This window comes from Balaenoptera borealis (genome assembly GCF_965194805.1).
Source record: "Balaenoptera borealis genome assembly, chromosome: 16".
Lineage (NCBI taxonomy): Eukaryota > Metazoa > Chordata > Mammalia > Artiodactyla > Balaenopteridae > Balaenoptera > Balaenoptera borealis.
In genome coordinates, this window is record NC_138872.1 from 62,825,289 (window position 1) to 62,846,314 (window position 21,026).

The following is a 21,026-nucleotide window of genomic DNA, read 5'->3' on the forward strand; positions in this document are numbered from 1 at the left end:
ACATCATGACAAGCAGCTACAAGGGAGAATAACGGAACCTACTTTGGATTGGTTTTGTAAACGGATTCTGCCACCCCCGAGGTTTTAGGTGTGGGCGCTGCAGCACTTGAATTTCTGTGAGGAGGTGCCACCGGCCTCAGGTGGCCTTGCTGGGGCTCACTGCTTCGAGTGCCAGTCTTCGACTCCATGCGGCATAGCTCCTTAAAACAGACAGAGCAAGGGAGTTTAACAGTTAAGCCCCCAAGATGTGTCAGACCTTGTACAGGAAACACTTGACTTTGAGTATCCTCGAAAATGTAGAAAAGGACACACCAAAAGCAAGCGAGCATATAAAACAGAGACCAAGAAAGCAAACCTACCATAAACTTCAGAAAGCAAGAGGTATCACAATTACCTGTAAACTTTTAACATTGGTATTTTTGGTAGCAGATCCAGAATTTGCCTGCGACCCTTTTCCAGGTGCGGCTTTGGCACTGGAAGATGGTTCACTTGTATCTTTGATGAGGCACAATTTTGGATTCTTAAGTTTTTTGGGAGACTTCGCTTTATCAGCAGTTGCATTTGAACTCTTTGTTTCACAGAGTTCTCCACTTTTTGGAGTAAATGACACGATGATCCTATTACCAAAGACATCTTCGTTTTCCATTCGCTTCAGAGCCCGTTCTGCACTATCTCGGTTTATGAAGCGGAGGATTGCGCTGCAGCCTGTGATATTTAGCACTTTCCCGCCACAATTATCGGACAGGCGTCTGAGCCTGTTGCTGATGCTCTTGCCATCTTTATTTGCTGGTAGGTTATAAACATAGAGCAGAGTGTGGCACTGTTGATACAGAGGAAAAGTGTTACAGTGGGTGGACTCGAGGGCACACATTCAATCACAAACAAGAAGAACAATGAGTCATCTCCAAACTTTAGCTAGCAACCTTGGAGGGGAGATAACAGAGATTTCCACGGGAGAGGGTAAACTTACTTAGACTGAAAAACATGGAAAAAGAGAAGTGTATCTAAAATTATCACTCTGGCGAATGAGAAAAAAATATGTGGCAAGATTGAATGTACTGAATAATCGGTCTTTCTTTTTTAATCATAAGGAATAAGGATCTCTACAGTGGGCAATCTCTCACCTAAAATACTACAATTGACTTAAAGGCCTTCTGGATTAAAAAAGTGAGTGCCAAACACAAGCGGAAGAGAGGAAATGTAGCTGTAGCCAAAAGACTAAAAACATAATGAAGAACAACAAAAGTGAATCAGCAGAGCAGCTCCAAAGCCTTAAGTAGGGCCTGTGTATGTTATTCCTTGGGCCAGACTCTGGTACCCCCAACTGCAGATTATCCTTAGCATGTGTTCAATCTCTGGCCAGGCTCTGATCTCATTGGGTATCAGGGAATGCAGTGGGGCCAGCAATGCAAGTGCCTGAATCTGGGGTTGGGGGGGGGGCAGTCTCAGTTCTGCTGCCATTGTGCTGTGGGACCTCCAGCGGCTTGCTTTACTTTTTCTAAGTGCTGACTTCCTCCTCCCTAAAATGAGGAGGTTGGGTGAGATCATTCCTAAAGTGCTTCTGTAACTCTAAAGTTATTAAAATATGTTAAAACTGCATTTCACGAATGGGATTGCCCACCCTTCTGGACCATCCACACTATAGCTCCTCTCCGTTATTATTGTTTAAAAGTTGCACATATAGTCTCCAGACAGCTTAAACACAAGCTCAGTGTTGCAGTAAACATTCTTATCCTAAACAAGACTATGAGAAATGCTCAGCCTGCTGGAAACACATGCGCTTTCTCCTGTCAAGTGGCTTACCAGGCTACAGGTGTAGCGACCACTACTTCTCACTGTGCCCATGCATGCCAGGGACCACAACCATAGAAAACAGGCTCAGAGGCCTGCTGGAGCTTCAGGATTAAGTGCCACAACTGTACAATCACTCTGCTTATTTGACTCCAACCACACCAGTATGTGCAAACCATCATCATATTCTTTACACTTAAAACCTGGAAGCAAAAAGAGTAATAACTCTCATTCCATTACTTCCATCCCCCTGGCACAAAACATTGCTAGCTTTGGAGACACTGGCAAGTGGTTGTCAGTAAGGTAAATCTAAAAGTCAGTTCCCTATGACATTTTGAAAAAAATAAAAGCAAAATGCATGCATGTCAATTCTCTGTATATCTGTAAGAGAAGAAAGTTTCTAGGCCTGTTTCAAAATCTGGCCAGCCTATTACGAAGAACAGCCTCACCTGGGCTTGCAGACCCCTTATGAAGGGCTGTCTTGAGCCTCTGTAATCTCAACTAGAATATGGCAGAAAGAACACAAACCCACTTACTGGCATTTTTACTGGTAACCTGGGGGGCAGGTCGGAAATGAATTCTTCAAATCTGATCAGCTCATTAGCATGGTGCAGCAGTGCTTCTGAGGCCTGGTTTTTATGGACCAAAATTATGTGGAAACCATGCCTGTGTCTCAGGTCACTAAGTTCCAATGCGAAATTGACATCAGCTGAAAGACAAGGTACAGCCCAACCCCCATCCCCAAACATTAGAAACACCTGACAGAGAGAGGTAACTCTAATGACATCTACTGAGAAGGAAGGAACGGCAGGATTGTATTCTAAGTTGCCACCCCCACCCCTTTCTAGAACAGGAACGCATTTCGTATCAGAAGAATTAACATGGTAAGACAATTTTACGTATACTTATACTGAACCCCAAGACACGTTACTTCCAGTAGTAAAAAGGAGCAAATGTTAATACTCTGAGGAGCCCCAACTTCATCTTAGATTTTTAAAATTAGCAATACGGGGCCCCCAGGATTAAAAAAATTACATTTTCTTTAATAAACTTGGCCCCGCAAGAATCCTTAATCAAGTTCCAAGGAGAAAAATACAGAAATCCAGGTAGACCCATTTTTTTTTCTAAACAGTTTTCAAAGATAAGCATAAAATGTCCTATGTATTTCAGCATCTTTGGGGGCACATTTTACTTTAACATATTTTGGTTTCTATGATAATTCACACACACTGAGTTTAGCTGAAATTAGCAGATGTTTCTACACTTACTTGACACAAGAACCACAGTGGCGGGAGCAGTGTGAGTATTTGCAAACCTTCGGAGGCTCTGGCGGAGCTTGTCGTCAGCAGCGTTCTTTGCAGTAGCATTGATGTGGGCAACGGTTACCTGCATTAATTTATAATAAGGACAAATGAGAAAGAGCTGAGGTTAGAAAATCACTACACATTCTGCCCGCCTCTTAATAGACAGTTCTTGAGGAAACTTTTATTATTACTGCCACTTAGGAATGGAAAAAAATTACAGTCAAATCTCAATAATTTCAACTTCAGTTCTCCAGACGAATTAACTGGGACCATTATTATCTCTAGTTTCATCTCTAATCTTCTGCTTTTTCACTTCATCCATCCCCCTTTCAGAAAATAAAGAAAAGAAAGTGAAATGTGAAGTAAATTAGCTCTCTCTAGTATCTTTTGCCAACAATTTTGTGGGTGGCAGAGGTATGATATATAATTAAGGTACGATTTGGGGCTGTATTTGATGTCATTTCTATTCGTCGTCTATGGCTTCCACCATCAGGTGGTGGAAGAGGAGAGGCATCTGTCCCTAAGGGAGCTAAAATGTGTTTATTCCTGTTAAAACTATCAGGCTCACATTAAAGTCTCCAAAGGAAGGAAAGGTTTGAGAGGTGCCTCAACTACATACAATACAAAATAGGATTTATTAGTTTTTACAAGGAACAGAACTATATAATTTTAGGCAGGAATATGGCATATCAATGGAATTACTTTTCTGAAAGTCAAAAGAACTTGATTCTGGTTCCAGCTGAAGAGAACAGACTTTGGGGTCAGACAATCTGGATTTAAATCTAACCTCATCCACTTACGGCCATATGATCTTAAAAAAGTTGCTTCACCTCTTGGGCCCTTTCATTTGTAAATTCCATATAATAAATCCTATGCCTTGTTCACAAAGCAGTTATGAAAATCAAAGGAAATGATACATATGTAACCACTATACTAGGAAAGCACTAGTCACATATAAGCAGCCTTGCTGAAAGATCAGACATGATTAAATGATTTCTAGTACCTAATTAAGAAATAATCTTTTGCTGTTTTCCTTTATTTACAAACTTAGCACAAATGCATATTATTGAACAAATTTTCAATTAGAATTCTTAAAAAGAAATCACACGTGCTTATTCTTCTACCAAAATAGATAAAAATTCTTTTTTTTTTTTTTTTTTACCTGGCAATTATTCAGCTCTTGAATAACTTCTTTGTTTTCTTTACTGATGTCACACACACAAATGAATTCTGCTTCTCTGTGGCCTTTAAAAAACTTCTCACGAATTCTCTGTACAACTGCAGTAGCTGAGCGGCCAGAGGGGACTGAGCAATTTTCAATATCCCAAAAAACTCCAATGGGGGGTAAGTTTTCTAGCACCTGTCCGGCTAGTGCAACTTCTGGTGACCCTTAAGAAATGTTAACATTTTCAATTACACATGGTAAAAAAGAGGTAAGACATTCAAATAAAAATAATAGGTAGCTACCTCTCATTCTTAGGGGCAGGAAAATGAAATTATTGACTGATGTTAAATTTAAGGATACCAACCTCAATGGCTGGTCTAATAAGACAAACAACCCCAAGCTGCCATAGTATCTCTAAGTGATTATTCCTATTTTTCAGGAGAGAACAAATCTAAAGATCAAGTCACTTTAAGCCCACAATAAATCCATCACAAAGCATGAGTCACTCTCACACTGACCAGTTATGCTCCTCTGAACACTAACACATAGGTGAATGGACGCTGCAGCTCTGAGACCTGATCTTCACGCTCCTCCCACACTTGTCTACCGACTCAGTGTGGGAGAACAATGAAGAGAAGACAAACGGTGAAGTTGTTATCATCCTTGATTTTATTTTATTTATTTTTAAAGCACATTTGTTTGTTTGTTTGTTTCTGGTTGCGCCACAGGCCTTGCTGGATCTTAGTTCCCTACCCAGGGATCCAACCCGTGCCCACTGCAGTAGAAGCTCGGAGTCCTAACCACTGGACCGCCAGGGAATTCCCTTGTCCTTGATTTTAAATGATTTTTAACACTGCATTAATATCTGATTCAAATTCTTAAAAAATGTTTTTTAAAGATAAAATATATCAATTACTTTTTGGGGAAATAATCTTAGGTTTTCAAATACTGTTTTTCATCAGCCCTTGCTAAATCTTTCTAAATACTAAGTACGTCTAGGGAGCATACAACCAACAAGTGTGATTATGAACCTAAGTTGACACCAAGTCCCTTCCAGCACTTACTTCTCCTAATATACTCCTCGTTTTACTATACACAGCTTCCGGTCTCAAATAGCGTCAGCCCAACATTAATGGCAACTGACCTATTGGTCTATAAGGATAAAAAGATTTTTACCAAGAGATGGAAATGGAGACTCATACACAGTAGCTTTAGAACCACAAGGAATCTTTTTAAAGGCGATTAAATGCAGTGTTAGTATCAGGTATTGAAAACTAATATGCACATTTTACACCATACTGTCATTTACCAAATTTCGAAGCAGCTTTGCCTAGACTGGTCGCCAATAACAACGTGGTCTCCTTCCCTGTTCCTTTGGTTCCACAGCCATTACACAGAGGAATAGTAACAGGTGCAGTTTGAGTATTTGGAGGTGGTATATTTGGCCAGACTTTAGCAGCATCAATTATACTATTTCTTGCCGGCTGTTTTAAAATTTTTTTAAAAAGAGGAGGAGGTTTCAGATACATTATTTCAGAACCTAGAGTTACACATAACAACTGAAAACACATTCTAAGTGTTTCTCCTTTCCACCTGCTAACCTCTGATAAAACGTATTTTCAAATCACCCTTCCCAGAACTATCAGCTACCAATGCATAAACTCACTTCCAAAGTGACTTGAAATGATCAGGGAAGATATTCACATGATCAGACCTTTACATTCTGGGCCATATGTCTGCTACGGTGGAGACCCTCAGACACACTTTACATAAAAGGAAGTAACGTCTTTACTTGAACACTGGGTGTGACTGAGGCCAAGTTTCAAGTTCCCCAAATTATTACGAAGGGACAACATGCAGTTTTACAAGAATGGGTCCATGTATCAGGTGAGTGTTAGCTGTAAGAAATCACAATTGTGCTCTAGCCTTTAAAGACAGAACAGAACACGAGGCTTTGCCAAGCTAGGTTCACATGTAAGAAATAGATTTATTACAGGAGACTCTAAGAGCATAAACTAAATAATTACTCTGCACTTTTTTGAATGGTCCCTCCCATTTTACCCTTTCCTTTCTTTCAGGACCAGAAGGAGTTATGCTGACGGGGAGAAAGCCACATCACGAAAGACTCTTTGACCCCACTCACAAGAAAGATTTTTTTCAAGATATATCCATTATTATTTTAAAAAAGTCATTCCGCAAACCTTAGCTGCACCCAACATAACAAATAAAAAGATACAAACCTTGTTGAGGCAGTCTTCGCAGTAAAGTGAGCCCTTTAAACAAACCGGAGGTACCACATTTAGGTGCAAAGAGTTGGTGCATAAGTGAGGCGTTAGCTCCGACTGTGAAATGTGCTCTTCCAAGTGCCCGGGAGCCCCACTTGTGAAATCAGAACAGGGGAAATAGCCAGCGGAGGAGGTGCAGCCCTGGAGAGCTGGAAACTGATGCAGCTTGTGCACATTACCATGACATGACTGGAAATGGAGCTTTCCACAACAGGGCAGGTGTTTGCAGGGAGAGAGATTACTTTCTAGACACATGCTGGGAAAGTCACTTGCAACGCTGGCCAAATTGTTCCTAGCTGAGGCACTCTGGAGTGAAGATGCAGACTGGAAAGCAAACCCTGACCCCACCTGACACGTGACTGTCCTGGTGCTTTGCGAGTCTAACAGTGCGCCTGGGGGAATCAAGCTACCAGTCCCTCCGCCACCGCCACCACCAAAACGCATTGGCGAAGTGGAGGGGTCATTAGGGCAATGGGCACAGCAGCTTACTTTGGGGACAGCTGAAAGCTGTATTTTAGGTTGCTGAAGAGAATGGATATCTGGAAGTGGGACTGCTGGAAAAAGTTTAGAGCCAGCATGAAGGGGAGATGGTACATCCTTTAATTCCACAGCAACTTTCTTGCTCTCCATGTAATCTTTCTGAGAAAAGAAAACCAGAACACAAATTAATTTTATGAGGCTAGTGACTTGGGGTTACTCACATCTGATTGCATTAAAAAATGCAAACAGTGTTCAAACCTATCTCCATCACTCCGTCATAACCACACAAAATCACAACCACAAAAACGGAATGGCAGCTAAAACCAGGAGCATTCTTCAGCAGGAGGTGGACATTGAAACAGACAACTAAAATTACGACTGTGTCCTTCCTGAATTTTAAGAGACTTGGGGAGGGGGTCTGTTTACATATTCAACAAGCCTGATTAACCATCCATGTCTCAGTGTCTTCCCTTTGATAACTTCCCCTTGCCTCTCAGTGTCTTCTGAAGACAAAATAGGTGGTATAAAAAACAACAGTCATAACAGTATTCACTAAAGACGGCTTACAAGCAAAGTGCTTTGAGGAAAATACTTAATAGTTTGTGCAGTCAGATCTAGGTGGTTTCAGTAAGGTCCTCCAGCGGAGAAGGTATCAAGCACTATCAAGCATCTGCCCAAGTGGCCCATCCATGAATAGGTCTTAAACGTGTTGCTGATGACATTTAGCAAACCCTGGGGTATCATGACCTAAAGCCATAATGCCAACAATTATTTTGTAACCAGTGGAAAGAATTAGAGTAATTAGAAAACTATCTGGGAAAAAGATAAAAGAGAAATAGTTTGTCATATGCCTGTAACATAGACACATGAGGCTGGTATGTTTATAAAGGTTACAGCATTGCATTGGTGTCAGAGACCTGGGTTTGAATGTGATACTAAATAGTTTTATGACCTTGGGTAAGTGACTTAACCTAACCTCTTATGCTTCAATTTTACCATCCTTCAACTGGGAACAACAGAATGTACCTACTACATTTGTTAGAAGGATAAAACGAAATAGTAAACATAAAGCACTCAGCAGAGTACCTGGCCACTGAAAGGGGATCCAACCAATCAACAACCTTTACCGGCTGAGCACAGGCACTATTAAGATGAAGGGGACGCCCTGATACAGTGACTGAGACATGCTCATCCCTTAGAGCACAGGAAGGTCCATCTGACTGCTATGACTTCACTCCTTCTGCTATGGGAGGGTACACTATTAAGGGAGAAATTTGGATTTTCAGTTACTTTTCCTAAAAGGGAGGTAATAGCAATGGTCTCACCAGCCAACGAGCAGTATGTTCTGCCCTCTTGGTAATTACAATTCAGGCTGGAAATTAGCTCATTGGCATTCTGATTTATATAGATCTGGCTCTTATGGGCAGGGTTATTTTGAGTTGATCTCCCTGAACGTACTCAATTCTGGGTACCACTGACAAAATCGAGATTCTGGATCTGTAAAGGTGAAAGTGCAATTCCATGTCCTGTGACTCTGTTAGGGCTAGATCTGCCACCCCAGGACCCTGTTTGAGCTGCCAGCCCTCAGTGCAAACTGTCCCTGAGGTAAAATACTTCTGAAATAACTCCAATTACTGATGCCATGCAACAAAGGTAACTATATAATGAAAAGCTGGAGAAGACAGGGAATAGATTTTTTTTAAAAGTCATTATCAATACCCTTATATAAATTCATAGTAAAGTCTCATTTAAATCCCAAGTACAATAGCAAAAAAAAAAAAAAGTGATAACGATGAAGGAAATAAAATCAGAAAACGTCAAAATCACTATGAAAAGACAAAAGAAAAAGTTCTAGACATACTTAAATATTCAAGAGAAATCTTGAACAGAAAAAGACTATCAACAAATCCTATCAATCTTTCCTTGATTTTAAGACACAAAACTCAGAAGGCTACCGTAAAATAAAATCTATTTTGTACTTTCCTCTGGTTTTACTCTACAATGTGGATTTTGTCTTTGGAATCTGTGACTTTAATGAGAAACAAATCTTTCCAAAATTTTAACAGCACATATTTAAAGCATCTATTGTTGCTTAGTGTGGAAGTATAGGAGTTAAAAAATTGTGCCCTCATTGAGTCAGGAATTACAATAATGTGCTACAAGGAGTAATATAAGCAGGATGCAAGAGAAAACTTAGCACAGACTCCAGGGAGAGAGACTGCCCCAGACCAAATGGATCTCTCATCTATTTGCATTAGGAATTTGCTATGTCCTTAGTCTTGCACATAGTTACCGTTTGGGGACTAAGTGGCAATGTTTGCTCAGGACGAGAAAAGCAATTAGAGAATTTCCAAAGCCATGGCTTAGCATCATTATCTTGTTGAAGCCATCCAAGTGTTCTACTGCAGGAGTTCTCAGTTCCGTTTCCTTCCATCATACAGCCATACAAAGTGGTTCAACATTCTTTCATCTTTCTTTTCTTTCATTCTTCCACCCTGTTAAGAATGAGATTTCAATATTATTTATTTGCATAAGTACTAATTTTATTACTGAAATCTGAGACTACAACTATATTTACGGTGTATAGGTCATTGCAAAGAGGGCTGATGGGACCAAATCCAGGAACTCTTAATGCTGTGACCAAAGACTGAGTTTTCCATAGGATGTAACAGCCACTCAGTGGTGCTATGTATTCCTGATAGAGATACAAGATTTAGCCACTCATATCCAGGATTAGTGATGTGGGAAAGTAAAAATAAATGTAAATGTCTTCCAAGTTAAAAAAAAATTATGGTGCAATGGCTCCCAACAAGTCAGATCTTAAGGAACACAAGTAGAATGGCTATCAAAGCATATTACAGCTTACTAAAATTGGTAAACTTGGTTGACTATTTATGCCTGAACCCTAACTACATCAATCTGATTTTTTTAAAAGTCTATCATCTTCCATTCCTTACGTTTCATAGGTCTTCAAACAAAAATGAACTCTGAGGGGCTTCCCTGGTGGTGCAGTGGTTGAGAGTCTGCCTGCCAATGCAGGCGACATGGATTCGAGCCCTGGTCTGGGAAGATCCCACATGCCGCGGAGCAGCTAGGCCCGTGAGCCACAACTACTGAGCCGGCGCGTCTGGAGCCTGTGCTCCCAACAAGAGAGGCCGCGACAGTGAAAGGCCCGCACACCGCGATGAAGAGTGGCCCCCGCTTGCCACAACTAGAGAAAGCCCTCGCATAGAAACGAAGACCCAACACAGCCAAAAAAATAAAGGAAATAAATAAATAAGTCAGGAGCTCTTAAAAAAAAAAAAAAAAGAACTCTGGACAAGCCCTATTTCTTTTCAGCCATGCTTGAGAGAAGTAGCCACATCTTGGACACCTGCATAACCCAGAGAGAAACCTCTCCTCTTCACTTGGCTGGAGCCAAACTCCTCCAGCCCACAGTAGACGTTTTCTATATAATATTTCTTAATTCTTCTCGACTATCCCTCCCTAAACACTCTACTTGGGAGATTCAAAAAGTTAACAGAAGACAGCGTATAATTTGAATAAAAGAACAACCACATGTCCTCACTCCCAATTATGTAAGATCATGAAACTGATTTCAGAGCAACCTATCCCACTGTGTCTTTGATATGAGTATTGAAGGTCCAAATTAAGTGACCTCTGTGGACTTTGAATTTGATTCGGCTACAGAACAAGTCGAACCAACTTCTTAGTTTACTTATTATGAAAGTGGAATCTGCTATACCACCAAAAATCTAACAGAGAAATCTCAAGTCCCAGATGTGCTCTTATCTACTCCAGAGCAACGACACTCTACAAGTCTTAAATGATACGATAAAAGCAGATCCAATCAGTAGTAGCCATTGGGCACAGAGGCAGCCTGCCAGTGGTAAGGACAAGGGAGCCTCATTTCCAAGCCCTCGCCACCATGCCCCAACCACCTCCTACTCTTACCGACAATGGCCATTTTAACATTATTAATTTATCTTTCAGAAATTTCTGGGCATACAGAGAAGAATTTCTTTTAGCTATCTCCCTGATAAGATGCTCTTTTCAAGAGATTTTAACGTCTACATAGTTGGGTGAGGGGAGAGATGACTATATAAGCACTATGTCTAAGATATAGGAAAACCAATCACAAAAAGCAAGGGTAGGCAAACTACTGCCTAAAACTACAGCCAAAACCGGCTCACTGCTTGTATTTAAATGGCCTGCAAACTAAGAATGTATTTCACATTTTTTAATTCTTGGGAGAAATCAAAACAATATTTTGTGACAAAGCTACATGAAATTCAGATTTCGGTGTCTATGACTAGTTGTATTTGAGACACAGCCAACCTTATTGAAGTCCTATGGCTATGTTTGCACTACAATTGCAGAGTTAATTATTTGCAACAGAGACTGTAGGTCATATACCTACAGAGCCAAAAATATTTACTATTTGGCCCTTATGCGGAAACTACAAAACTTTATTAAGTTTCAGTTTCTTCCTCTGTCAAGTGTGCCTAATTTCTCCCCTGCCCACCTGAAAGCATTACTATGGGGGAAAAAAATCAGATAAAGGACGCCACCATCTGTTTGTCTTCATCGTTGTATGGCTTGTGCCAAGCACGGGGCTCCTACATAGTATATACTAAGGAAATATTTGTTGAATGAGGGAATGAATAAAGCAGCTATTTACCTACAAAAACTGGAGCTAATCTGGAGACAGAGATGGAGTTAACTGCCACAATAATGGTAAATTATGGTACTTGTTCTTCCTATTAAATACAGACCTCATATACCCTATCTTCTCTCTAGAGCCTAAGAATTTGTGATGTTCATGACATACACAACTTCAACATGCTCTCTCAAGCCCCTTCAAGGCCAATCCTGAAAGTGAGCTAAGGTGTCAAGTAAAATACAGTTTACAAAGCTTTTTTGTTTAACATTATTTATTTCCTCATTCAGCAAATATTTACTTAGTATCTACTATGTAGCAAGCCTGTGCTTGGCACAAGGGATACAATGAAGGAAACAACCAGACAATGAGATCCATTTATGTCATCTTTTTTCCCCACAGTAAATCTGTGAGAAAGACAAGGGAGAAATTAGCCACATTTTTACAGAGGAGAAACAGAAGTTTAATGAAATTATGTAACTTGCCCAAGATCACACAATTAGAAAGGGAAAAGAACCAGGCTTGTCCACCTCTTTCCACCACACCAAGGTACCTTTGGTATCGCTCAACACAAGCAACAGAAAGTACAAACGTATTAGCTTGTTAGTGGCCTGCACCCGGAAATTTTCCTAAATATTCCTGGGAATGACATGAAGTTATTCAGGTAGTCAAAGCAAGTTCTGTTTGATTTGAGTGGAAGTCTCACTTCTGCCATTATCTCTCAGTCTTTGAGCAATTCAGATAGTGGTTGAGAGCCCAGACTGTGACCTCAGACTGTCCTCCTATCAATCCCCAATTCTGCCGCTTCCTATCTGTGCAGCTTTGGACAACGCGCAACCTCTCTGAACCTCAGATCCCATCTGTAAAATAGGCCTGATGATAATAGTAGCACCTTCATTAGTTGTTGTTTGTATTAAATGAGACAAAGTAGAAGATTTAGCAGTGGCCTTCTCTCAACACCCAATCTAGTCCTCAACACCCCACATCACCGCATCCCATTCCTGGGCATTTCTGTTGTTTTTCATAGCTCTTTTTCCTAAAATTACCTTAGTTGCTTGCTTTTTTATTATCTGTCTCCCCCACTTAAATATAAACTCCATGGTAGTACATATGGATCATGTTTTCTTATTCATTATTGTATCTCCTGCACCTAGCACAGTGTCTGGCACCCATCAACAACTGCTGAATGAATGCAAAGTTCAATAAATGCCTCAGAAGCCCATTTAGGTTTGTTTCCCTGTATGCAAAACAGAATATTTATGCTCAGAGATGTTAGAAAGTGCAAAAGATATAACTGGAAAACTCTAGGTAATAACAGAAAGGTGCCAGGGAAACTCTAAAAGGTGTATCACAGTGTCGCAATACAATTATTGGGAGTGGTTCAAGTCCTAAGGCAACTCAACGCTCTCAGTCAAGCCAGAGGCTACACCCTAGGGAGTGCTGATAGACCGAGGAGGGTGCAAAACGCTGGGGGCGGGAGGGTTGCAAAAACACCAGCCGTCCTCCTCCTCTCTTAAACTTCCAACTGTACACACTCCTCTAGAAGGGCTGCTCTCCACACCTGGAGGGCCCCACAGGGAGGAAGGAGACAAGTGTGGGCAGGGAGCCAAACACCCCCAAAGGGCAGCAGAGGCGCTGCAATGACAGTCGTGAACTGACCCGAAAGGGAGACAACTCGAACCTTTAGCGGGGGCCTGCCCGGTGGGTCCCATTCCTTCCCCTCAGACCAGCCAACCTCCCCCACCCCGGCCGGCAACAGGCAGAAAGAGGTGACGCTCTCCCCCTCTCCAGCCTGGTGGCCCCAAATCACTGGGCGCGTCGGGGACTAGTTCCCAGCGCTGCCAGCAAACTCACCTCAGCCGCCGGCTCCACCTCCGCTCACATTCCGGCCCCACCGCCTTCCCCCCACCCCCCCAGGCCCTTTGTTTTGATTCCCGACTCCGCAGCTCCCGCCGCCGCCGCCAAGCGCACCCTCCACTTCCGCTTCCGCACCGCACCGCCCCTGTCGCAAAACCGACGCCCTTCTCTCCTCCCTGCCTCCGCCCCTTCCTCCGCCCCTCCCCCGCCGCCGCGTCCTCCGCGCGCGGGGTGTGCTGGGAACCCCGGGGGGGGGCGGGGCCTCGCGGCCCTGCAGCCTCGTCAGGCTCAGTCCCCTCCCGATAAACCCCTAAATAGGGACCTTCCCGGGGGGCGACCCCGGCTTTTTTGGCGAAAACCCCCAGTTTAAGAAAGCCTTGCCGCTGGCTTATCTTTGTGGCGTGGGAAGGAACCTGAAAGCGGAGAATTAGGGTGCTTGTGAGGTGGAACCCGGGGAAAAAACCTGCCAACCGGGATTTGTCACCGTTCAGCTCTTTCGGGCTTTTGAGGGAAGGCGATTTAAAAGGGATTTTGTTGAAAAACCTGATCGTTTTGGCTTTTTTTCTCTCTTACTCTGTCACGTGATGACCCTACTTTTTTTTTTTTTTAAATTACGCATATTTGCTACAGCATCCTTCATCTAGTGCAACCTAGCGGCGAGTGGAGAAAAAAATAACTGCCAACCAGGCTGCCCGCGAGGTCCTTCGGGCCGGCAGGGCGCCTCGCGAAGTTGTGATCCAGCTGGCAAAAAGAAAGCCTGTGCCAAGACTAGGCTGGCTTTTGTCACCAACAATTAAGAGGTCCTCGTGACTTCAGTAAGAAAACGTGATTTTTTAAAGTCCTGGTCCAAAGCTCGTTGCAAATGAATACAACTTTTCCAGTGACCGCTTAGGCGAGCAAAAAGGAGACTTTATAGTTGCAAAAGCCATGTGAAGCCAATAACAGCTTGTGTTTTTGGTGGCTAGATTTGCCATGTTTGGGGTTTTTGTTTTTTGGGGGTTTTTGTTTTGGGTTTTTTTTGCTTCAGATTCTTATATTTGAAATTTTTAAAAAATTGTTTTTAAGTAGGCACAACGGACATTTCTGAAACTACCAGCTGCTCACTATTTCCTGTTGCAAACTGGGAGAAAAACAAAGCATATATATTTTAAATCTAGACATAGTTTACGATGCAATAGCCGAATGCTACGTAAAAGATTATTTCTGAAGTTTGCTAAGAAACAGGTTAACTTTGCATAAGGATCAGCAAGTAAAAATTGCCAAAAGAACTTTTTTCCCCCTGAAGTCTGTACTGTGAGGCAACTTCATTAGGCAATCCACATTAAGTGGGGGAGATTTCAGGGGAAGCTAATACATCCCTGCAGGCGTCCTTGTAGACAGGTGTTGTGGAGGGCAAGATCAAACACGTAGCTGAAGAACCCTTTGTGCTTGTATTCCATTTCCAGAAGGCAGATGACAAGTCCACACATCATCTGCCTGCTTAGGTATTTATTACTGCTGAGTAAATCTTCATTGTGTCTGTGTGTGGGTAGTATTCTCCAAGTGGGAATTAGAACAGATGAAAAACAACCCTGTTTCTAGCGTTTTGTTTTTTTCACAGTACCAAAAAATATGCTTCTCTTTAGAGATTTTTTTTCTCTCCTTTTCATTCTAGTTGAGTATCTCTGAACACAGACAGTACTAACTAAAAATATAAAAAGGAAACAAAATAATTGTGGATTTTAAAATTGCTTTTTAAAAAAGGTTGTAGCCATAAAATAAAGATCAGACACATTTTGTTTGACATTGCTTGGCATTCTTTCAAGTCCAGAGCTGTGCCTGGTGTCAATAAGTAAATGCAGTAAATAAAAACGTTATCAATCATACCAAATGGAAGGCTAATGAAAAGTTTAGTGTTTTGAAATAATAAATTATGATGGAAGGATTTAAGCAAGAGAAACCCAGCTTTCTGCTCATTAATATCTGAAAGCTACAAGGAAAACAAATTGAATAGAGGGAAAAAAGTTTTAAAGTATACCAAAATTTCCCTTTCATTTTTTTAAGGTTTTATCCAATAACAAACCCATTTACCTAAACACCTATTCCTGAAGAGGAGTTTAGATAATCATTTCAATATCTTCTCCCTTTTATTTTTAATGGAAAAATGAAGGAAATTGAAAATCAACTGGTTTAAATGACTTAATGTCATGTAGTCAGTACTGATAGCTCATCAACTTGTGGTTCAGTTTATCTTTTAACTGGGGTGATTATTCTCTGCCCAGAAACCTCACAGAATGGTGAGGCTCTGGAAAGTGTCAAGGGGGTGCAAATGATTTATTAGCATTTGGGGCCAGGATGGACGTTTCCTAAAAGACACCTTGATACTTTCCTTAACCCCGTTGATGTAAGTGGTAGTTCCCTTTTGCATCTCTGAGCTTCTTTCAGGAAGTAGCAAGGAGTCGAAGTAGAATTAAAGGCCATTCTTAACCATGGCAGGGATGCAGGAGGGATTCTATGACTGTGGTTGGAGGCCTCAAAGCAGCTAAGATCTCTGCCTGTAGCATTGTGCTGAAGAACACCGGTGTAGGAGTCAAACAGACCCAGCTTTGAAGTCTGATTTGTTGTTTATTAATTGTGAAACCTTGGGCAATGCATTTAACTTCCTGCACCCTTTTCTCAGCTTTAAAATGAGAACCATAAAAGTGCTTTCCTGTGGTTCTCATCATCTGGGTCTCAGCTCCATTTTCACCTGGTAGAGTGGCTTTCCCTGACGTTCTATCTGCAGGGACCCCTCCCCAGCCCCTTTCAATCACATGACCTTGCTTTATTCATAGCACTTATTAGCATCTGACATTATTTCACTGTTTCTGTTTGCTGATTTAGTGTCCTTTCTTAGTACTGTAAGCCCTTTGAGGACAGGTGTCTTGTCTGACATTTATTTTGATATAAGTGAGTGCTCAATAGATATTCGTTGGTGAACATCAAGAAGTTAGCATTATGCCTGGCCTAGATAACCAATTGAAAAATCATGATCACTACATAGATTGTACTTAACTATGTGCTTAGGCACTGTCCTAAACGTTTTACAAATGCCACGTTGACTCATTTCGTCTCTGCATAACCCCATTTTATAGATGAGGAAAGTAAGTCACAGAGAGAATAACTTGCCCAAGATCATACAGCTACTAAGGGACAGAGCAAGGATTCAAAGGCAGGCTGGAAAACAAACTCCTGTAAAGGAGTTTTGCTGCCTTTGAAGAAGAAGATAATGATGTCAAAAATGTTATATTGGTTGTGGGACTTCCCTGGCAGTCCAGTGGTTAAGACTTTGCCTTCCAATGCAGGGGGCGTGTGGGTTCCCGGTTGGGGTTCCATCCCTGGTGGGGGAGCTAAGATGCCCACATGCCTCCCAGCCAAAAAACCGAACATAAAATAGAAGCAATATTATAACAAATTCAATAAATACGTTAAAAATGGTCCACATCAAAAGGTCTTTAAAAAAAAAAGAAAATTTTATATTGGTTGTAAAGTTGTGGCGAGGACTTGGAGCATTGCTTATCCTAATTGGACCTATATCTTTGTCCTTCTATCTGCTTTGGGGAAAAGCCAAGAACAGGAAAATGCAACCGGTGTCAAGGGGAGGGAGTCATATTTTCTTGAAGTGCGTGGCCCGCAAGTCCCAGCCCGTCCCCCCGGTGTCCAGGGAGCACCCTGCAGCCTCCAAGGCGGACCAGAACCCTGCCCAGCAGCGGGAGCCTCCCAGGGCCCCTCCCGCCAGCCCTCCCAGAGCCGCCGCGTGGCCGCGCCGCGCCCGGGCCCTGGGAAAAAAGTTTCCAAAAGGCGCTGCTAGGCGCTGATTGGCCGAGGCAGACGCGGTCCCGTGGCGCGGCAGCCAATGGGCGGCGCCGGCCGCGGGCGCGGGCGCGGGGGCGGGCGCGGGGGCGGGGGCTGGGGACCCGGGGCGCACCGCCCCCAGCCGCTGCCGCAGCAGCCGCCACCGCCGCCGGTCCTCACAGCCGGAGCCGGGTAAGTGCGGTGCTGCGGCCCCCGGGTTGGGGGCTTCCCGGGGACTGCCAGCGCCACCGCCACCGCCACCGCCGCCGGGAAACTCTTCTGCCCGCCCCGGCTCCCGCCACGCTCTCGGGACCCCGGGCCGCCGCCGTGCAGGGGCCCTGGCGCGCCCCTCACTTGCGCGTCGCTTCCCGGGTGCTGGGCTCGAAAATCGCGCTTCCCTGGAGCCTCCCTTCTTAACTTTGTGCCTTCACACCCTCGTGTCCCTCGCGCCTGGTTCCTCACCCTTGCCAGCTTTCTTTCTGTTTCTGCGCTCGCCTCTCTCCGACCCCGCTGTCCTCCCCCTCCGTCCTAGACTTCCTCGGTCCTTCTGCTCTCCTCGTCCCGGGTCCCCGCAGCCCGGCGGCTCTGCCCTCCTGTTCCCTCCCACCCCGACTCCCCTGGTCTCCCTTCTCGCTCAGTTTTCTGCCCCTCAGTCCTCGTCACCGCCTTCTGCTGCCCCCACCGCCCCTCATTCCTCGTAGCCCCTCTCCCGCCCACGTCCCCACCCGCCTCCACCCTCGGTGCAGGCCTCTTTCCGAAAACCTCCCTCCTCCTCGGCACTTCCCTCCCTTTGGGGACGTGTTTGGAGCGGTCTTCCTCCCTCCGCTTTCCTCAGATCTCTGTTGCAGGACGGTTCAGATTTCCCCTGACAGCACTTTGGGGAAGGATTGGATAAAGGATGAAAACGCTTATTCTACAGCTTGAATGCGGTGGCTGGGCTTACCTGCCTCTCTGAGGTCAAAGGAAACCCCGCCATCACCTTGATACTACTTTTTGGGGAAGCTACATTATCTTCTCCAGTCATCTCAAGTTCGCTGTCTCCTGAGGGCTCGACCTTCCCGATTTCTTTGTCCAGGGTTTTATCAGGTTGTGCCCCTCTCTACCTTTAGGCCCCTTTTAACTTCCTTTCTAAAGAAACGACCTTTGCAGCATGCGCCGGACAGAAATTTCTCATTTTCTATGCGAGTTTTGTTCATGTATTCTAGGATAGGATGGCATTTTAGGACATGGGTAAGGTACTTTGAAGAGTAATTGGATCCCAGCGACTCCCAGAGCCACTTGTTATCTGACCCCAGCGTTGGTGTTTAACCATTTTTGAAACTTAAAAATGCAGATGATCTATGCCCCTAAAGTGTCAGAGGCCTCTGATTGGTATATTTCATCCCATTTGGTTAATAGTTTCTTAACTTGGCTTATTCTGTTAGGATGTTATTTTTGTTTCCAGAGTGTGTTCTTTTGCTTTAGAATGTGTGAGCCCAGAGAGATTACACTTCCCTTCCTCACAAGATAATTCCCTAACTCGAGCGTGCCTGCATATGGAAAGTTTGTGCCTGCAACTGGTACTGTGTTTGCACCTAGTCCTGACATAGGTGCTTTGTGTCTGCCTCGCTCAGCAGTGCCCAGCACTTAGTAGGTGTGGGGAAATGTTTGAAAAGGAACGGAGGTAGGGGAATGCCACAGTAGGAAAAGCTCCTTCCTTGGCCTCTTGGTTCAAGAAAATAAAAATTATCCTTGGACAGGATAATTTGTTTTCTTTTCGTCCAAGTTTAAGCTTCTTAAAATTTCAAAAGCAATATGTGCTTACTGCAAAAAACAATATATATCTTAGAGAAGTGTCAGGTACAGGTTCGAATCTCAGTGTCTGCCTTACCCCCCCCCCCCCCGTACTGGTATATCCTTACAGACCCTTTTCTATTTGTATACGCAGAGGGAGATACATTTGCAAACAAAAATGGCACTTTCTTAACTTATAAACTTTCTTCCATATCAGTACATTTACTTTTTTTTTTTTGAAAATTATTTATTTTATTTATTTTTGGCTGCGTTGGGTCTTCCTTGCTGCGCGCGGGCTTTCTCTAGTTGCGGCGAGCGGGGGCTACTCTTCCTTGCAGTGCGCAGACTTCTCATCGCGGTGGCTTCTCTTGTTGCAGAGCACGGGCTCTAGGCGCGCGGGCTTCAGTAGTTGGGGCACGAGGACTCAGTAGTTGTGGCTTTTGGGCTCTAGAGCGCAGGCTCAGTAGTTGTGGCGCACGGGCTTCATTGCTCTGCGGCGTGTGGGAACTTGAACCCTTGTCCCCTGCGTTGGCAGGCGGATTCTTAACCACTGCGCCACCAGGGAAGCCCAGTACATTTACTTCTTAACTGCACCATTTTCTGATCAGTCCTCTGTCAACAGTTAAGTTCCTCTAGTTTTCCTCTCAGTCAATGATGGTGTACACCCTTGAGCATATGTCCTTGCATGCCTACTGAGGTATTTTGGTAGGGAGATCATTACAGACTTTGAAAGCACCGAGACAAGTCAGACTTGCTGACTCTTGACTGATTTTGCCCCAGTAATGTCACTTCTGCAAAATGCAAAGCCTGCGTCATAACGTAGAAGCCGTGGGAGCATGTGCCAGTCTCTGGCAGCTTCTTTCTCTTTCTCCCTTTCCCTTCCTCTCTTCCATGTGTTTTGATTGGGAGAGATTGGGGTTGGGGTGGAGAAGGGCTGTTAATTCCTGATGGTTTATATGTGTGTGTTGCTCCTGACCAGCTGTGCTGGCTTTCTTCACTCAGAGGAGAGCTGAGAAAGGCTTTGTTTTTTCTAGAGTTTTGAAATCAAAGGTGTGTGTCTCAAGTGTGTTTTCAGACTTTCCTGTTAAGTTTGATCATGGAAAATACCCGCCCCCCAAAAACTTGCTGAAACACTTTTGTAAGAGTAATAGATCTAAGTTATCCAAAATAGAAAATAAGTACTTATTGGACCACTTGATCCCAGTTCTTGCATGCTGTAGCACATACATTTGAGGTGCCCATCAGGTTTGTCCACAGAGCTACTGGGACATGACGGCATGATGGTGTATTGAGAACGTAAGTTAGGAAGACATATCCCTGTGGCTCGGATGCAATAAATGCATGCAGTATCCACTTTTAAGATAGTGGGTACAAAGTTGTGTATACTGTGACCAAGCATTAACACTTGCCTGACACAGTGCCTTTCAAAAGACTGCGTGGACCAAAGAGTGAAACTGACCTCCAGTCTATTGGCAACCCCAGGGAGATCTGGAATTTGAATTCAAAGACTGCCTTGCACTTGGGTCTGGTTTGCCACTCTGTTGCACCTATGCAGATGGCCAAGGCATACAATGTTTCTGCTCCAGCTTCCTACGAAACCAAGTGATTGCCTTGCCTACCTACCCCTTACAGTTAAACAGCTTAAAGAGGGTCAAGTTGTTTGGAAATAATGTATTAAATGCCTAACACACCACAAATAGAAGGTGATGATAAAATTCAGTAAATAATGCTGGAAAAGGAGAACCTTTGCCAGTTGTCTTACCTGCTATCTGTGGCAGGGAGTAATGCACATTAGAACTTTCTGAGACATTTTCAAATGGCCAAAAAAAAAAAAGGTCAGGTTTTTAAGTATGCTGTTTCATAAGAAAGTGAAGTTCAGCTGTTACTTCTTTCCTCTT

General features: G+C 43.4%; 2 protein-coding genes across 8 annotated transcripts in view; one reads left to right on the top strand and one right to left on the bottom strand.

The window, feature by feature from the left end:
- MARF1 (meiosis regulator and mRNA stability factor 1) overlaps positions 1-13,691 on the bottom strand; it is a 41,262-nt gene extending 27,571 nt beyond the window's left edge. For 3 of the 6 annotated variants that reach the window (XM_082360754.1, XM_082360755.1, XM_082360753.1), the window contains exons 1-9: positions 13,540-13,691; positions 9,319-9,520; positions 6,501-7,184; positions 5,570-5,744; positions 4,258-4,484; positions 3,060-3,177; positions 2,328-2,500; positions 395-820; positions 43-200 (exon numbers count right to left, since the gene is read on the bottom strand). In XM_082360754.1, the coding sequence (XP_082216880.1) occupies positions 43-200; positions 395-820; positions 2,328-2,500; positions 3,060-3,177; positions 4,258-4,484; positions 5,570-5,744; positions 6,501-7,184; positions 9,319-9,462 (2,105 nt within the window). In that variant the 5' untranslated portion in view covers positions 9,463-9,520; positions 13,540-13,691. Of the gene's footprint in view, positions 1-42; positions 201-394; positions 821-2,327; positions 2,501-3,059; positions 3,178-4,257; positions 4,485-5,569; positions 5,745-6,500; positions 7,185-9,318; positions 9,521-13,539 lie in introns of those variants that run through there. The other 3 variants (XM_082360757.1, XM_082360756.1, XM_082360758.1) reach the window with 3 other exon arrangements.
- A 3,747-nt stretch (positions 13,692-17,438) lies between these two features.
- The window catches only part of NDE1 (nudE neurodevelopment protein 1), a 36,145-nt gene continuing 32,557 nt past the window's right edge, over positions 17,439-21,026 (top strand). For both annotated transcript variants that reach the window (XM_082360773.1, XM_082360774.1), the window contains exon 1: positions 17,439-17,547. The gene's annotated coding sequence lies outside the window, so the exon portion shown is untranslated. The remainder of the gene's footprint in view (positions 17,548-21,026) is intronic.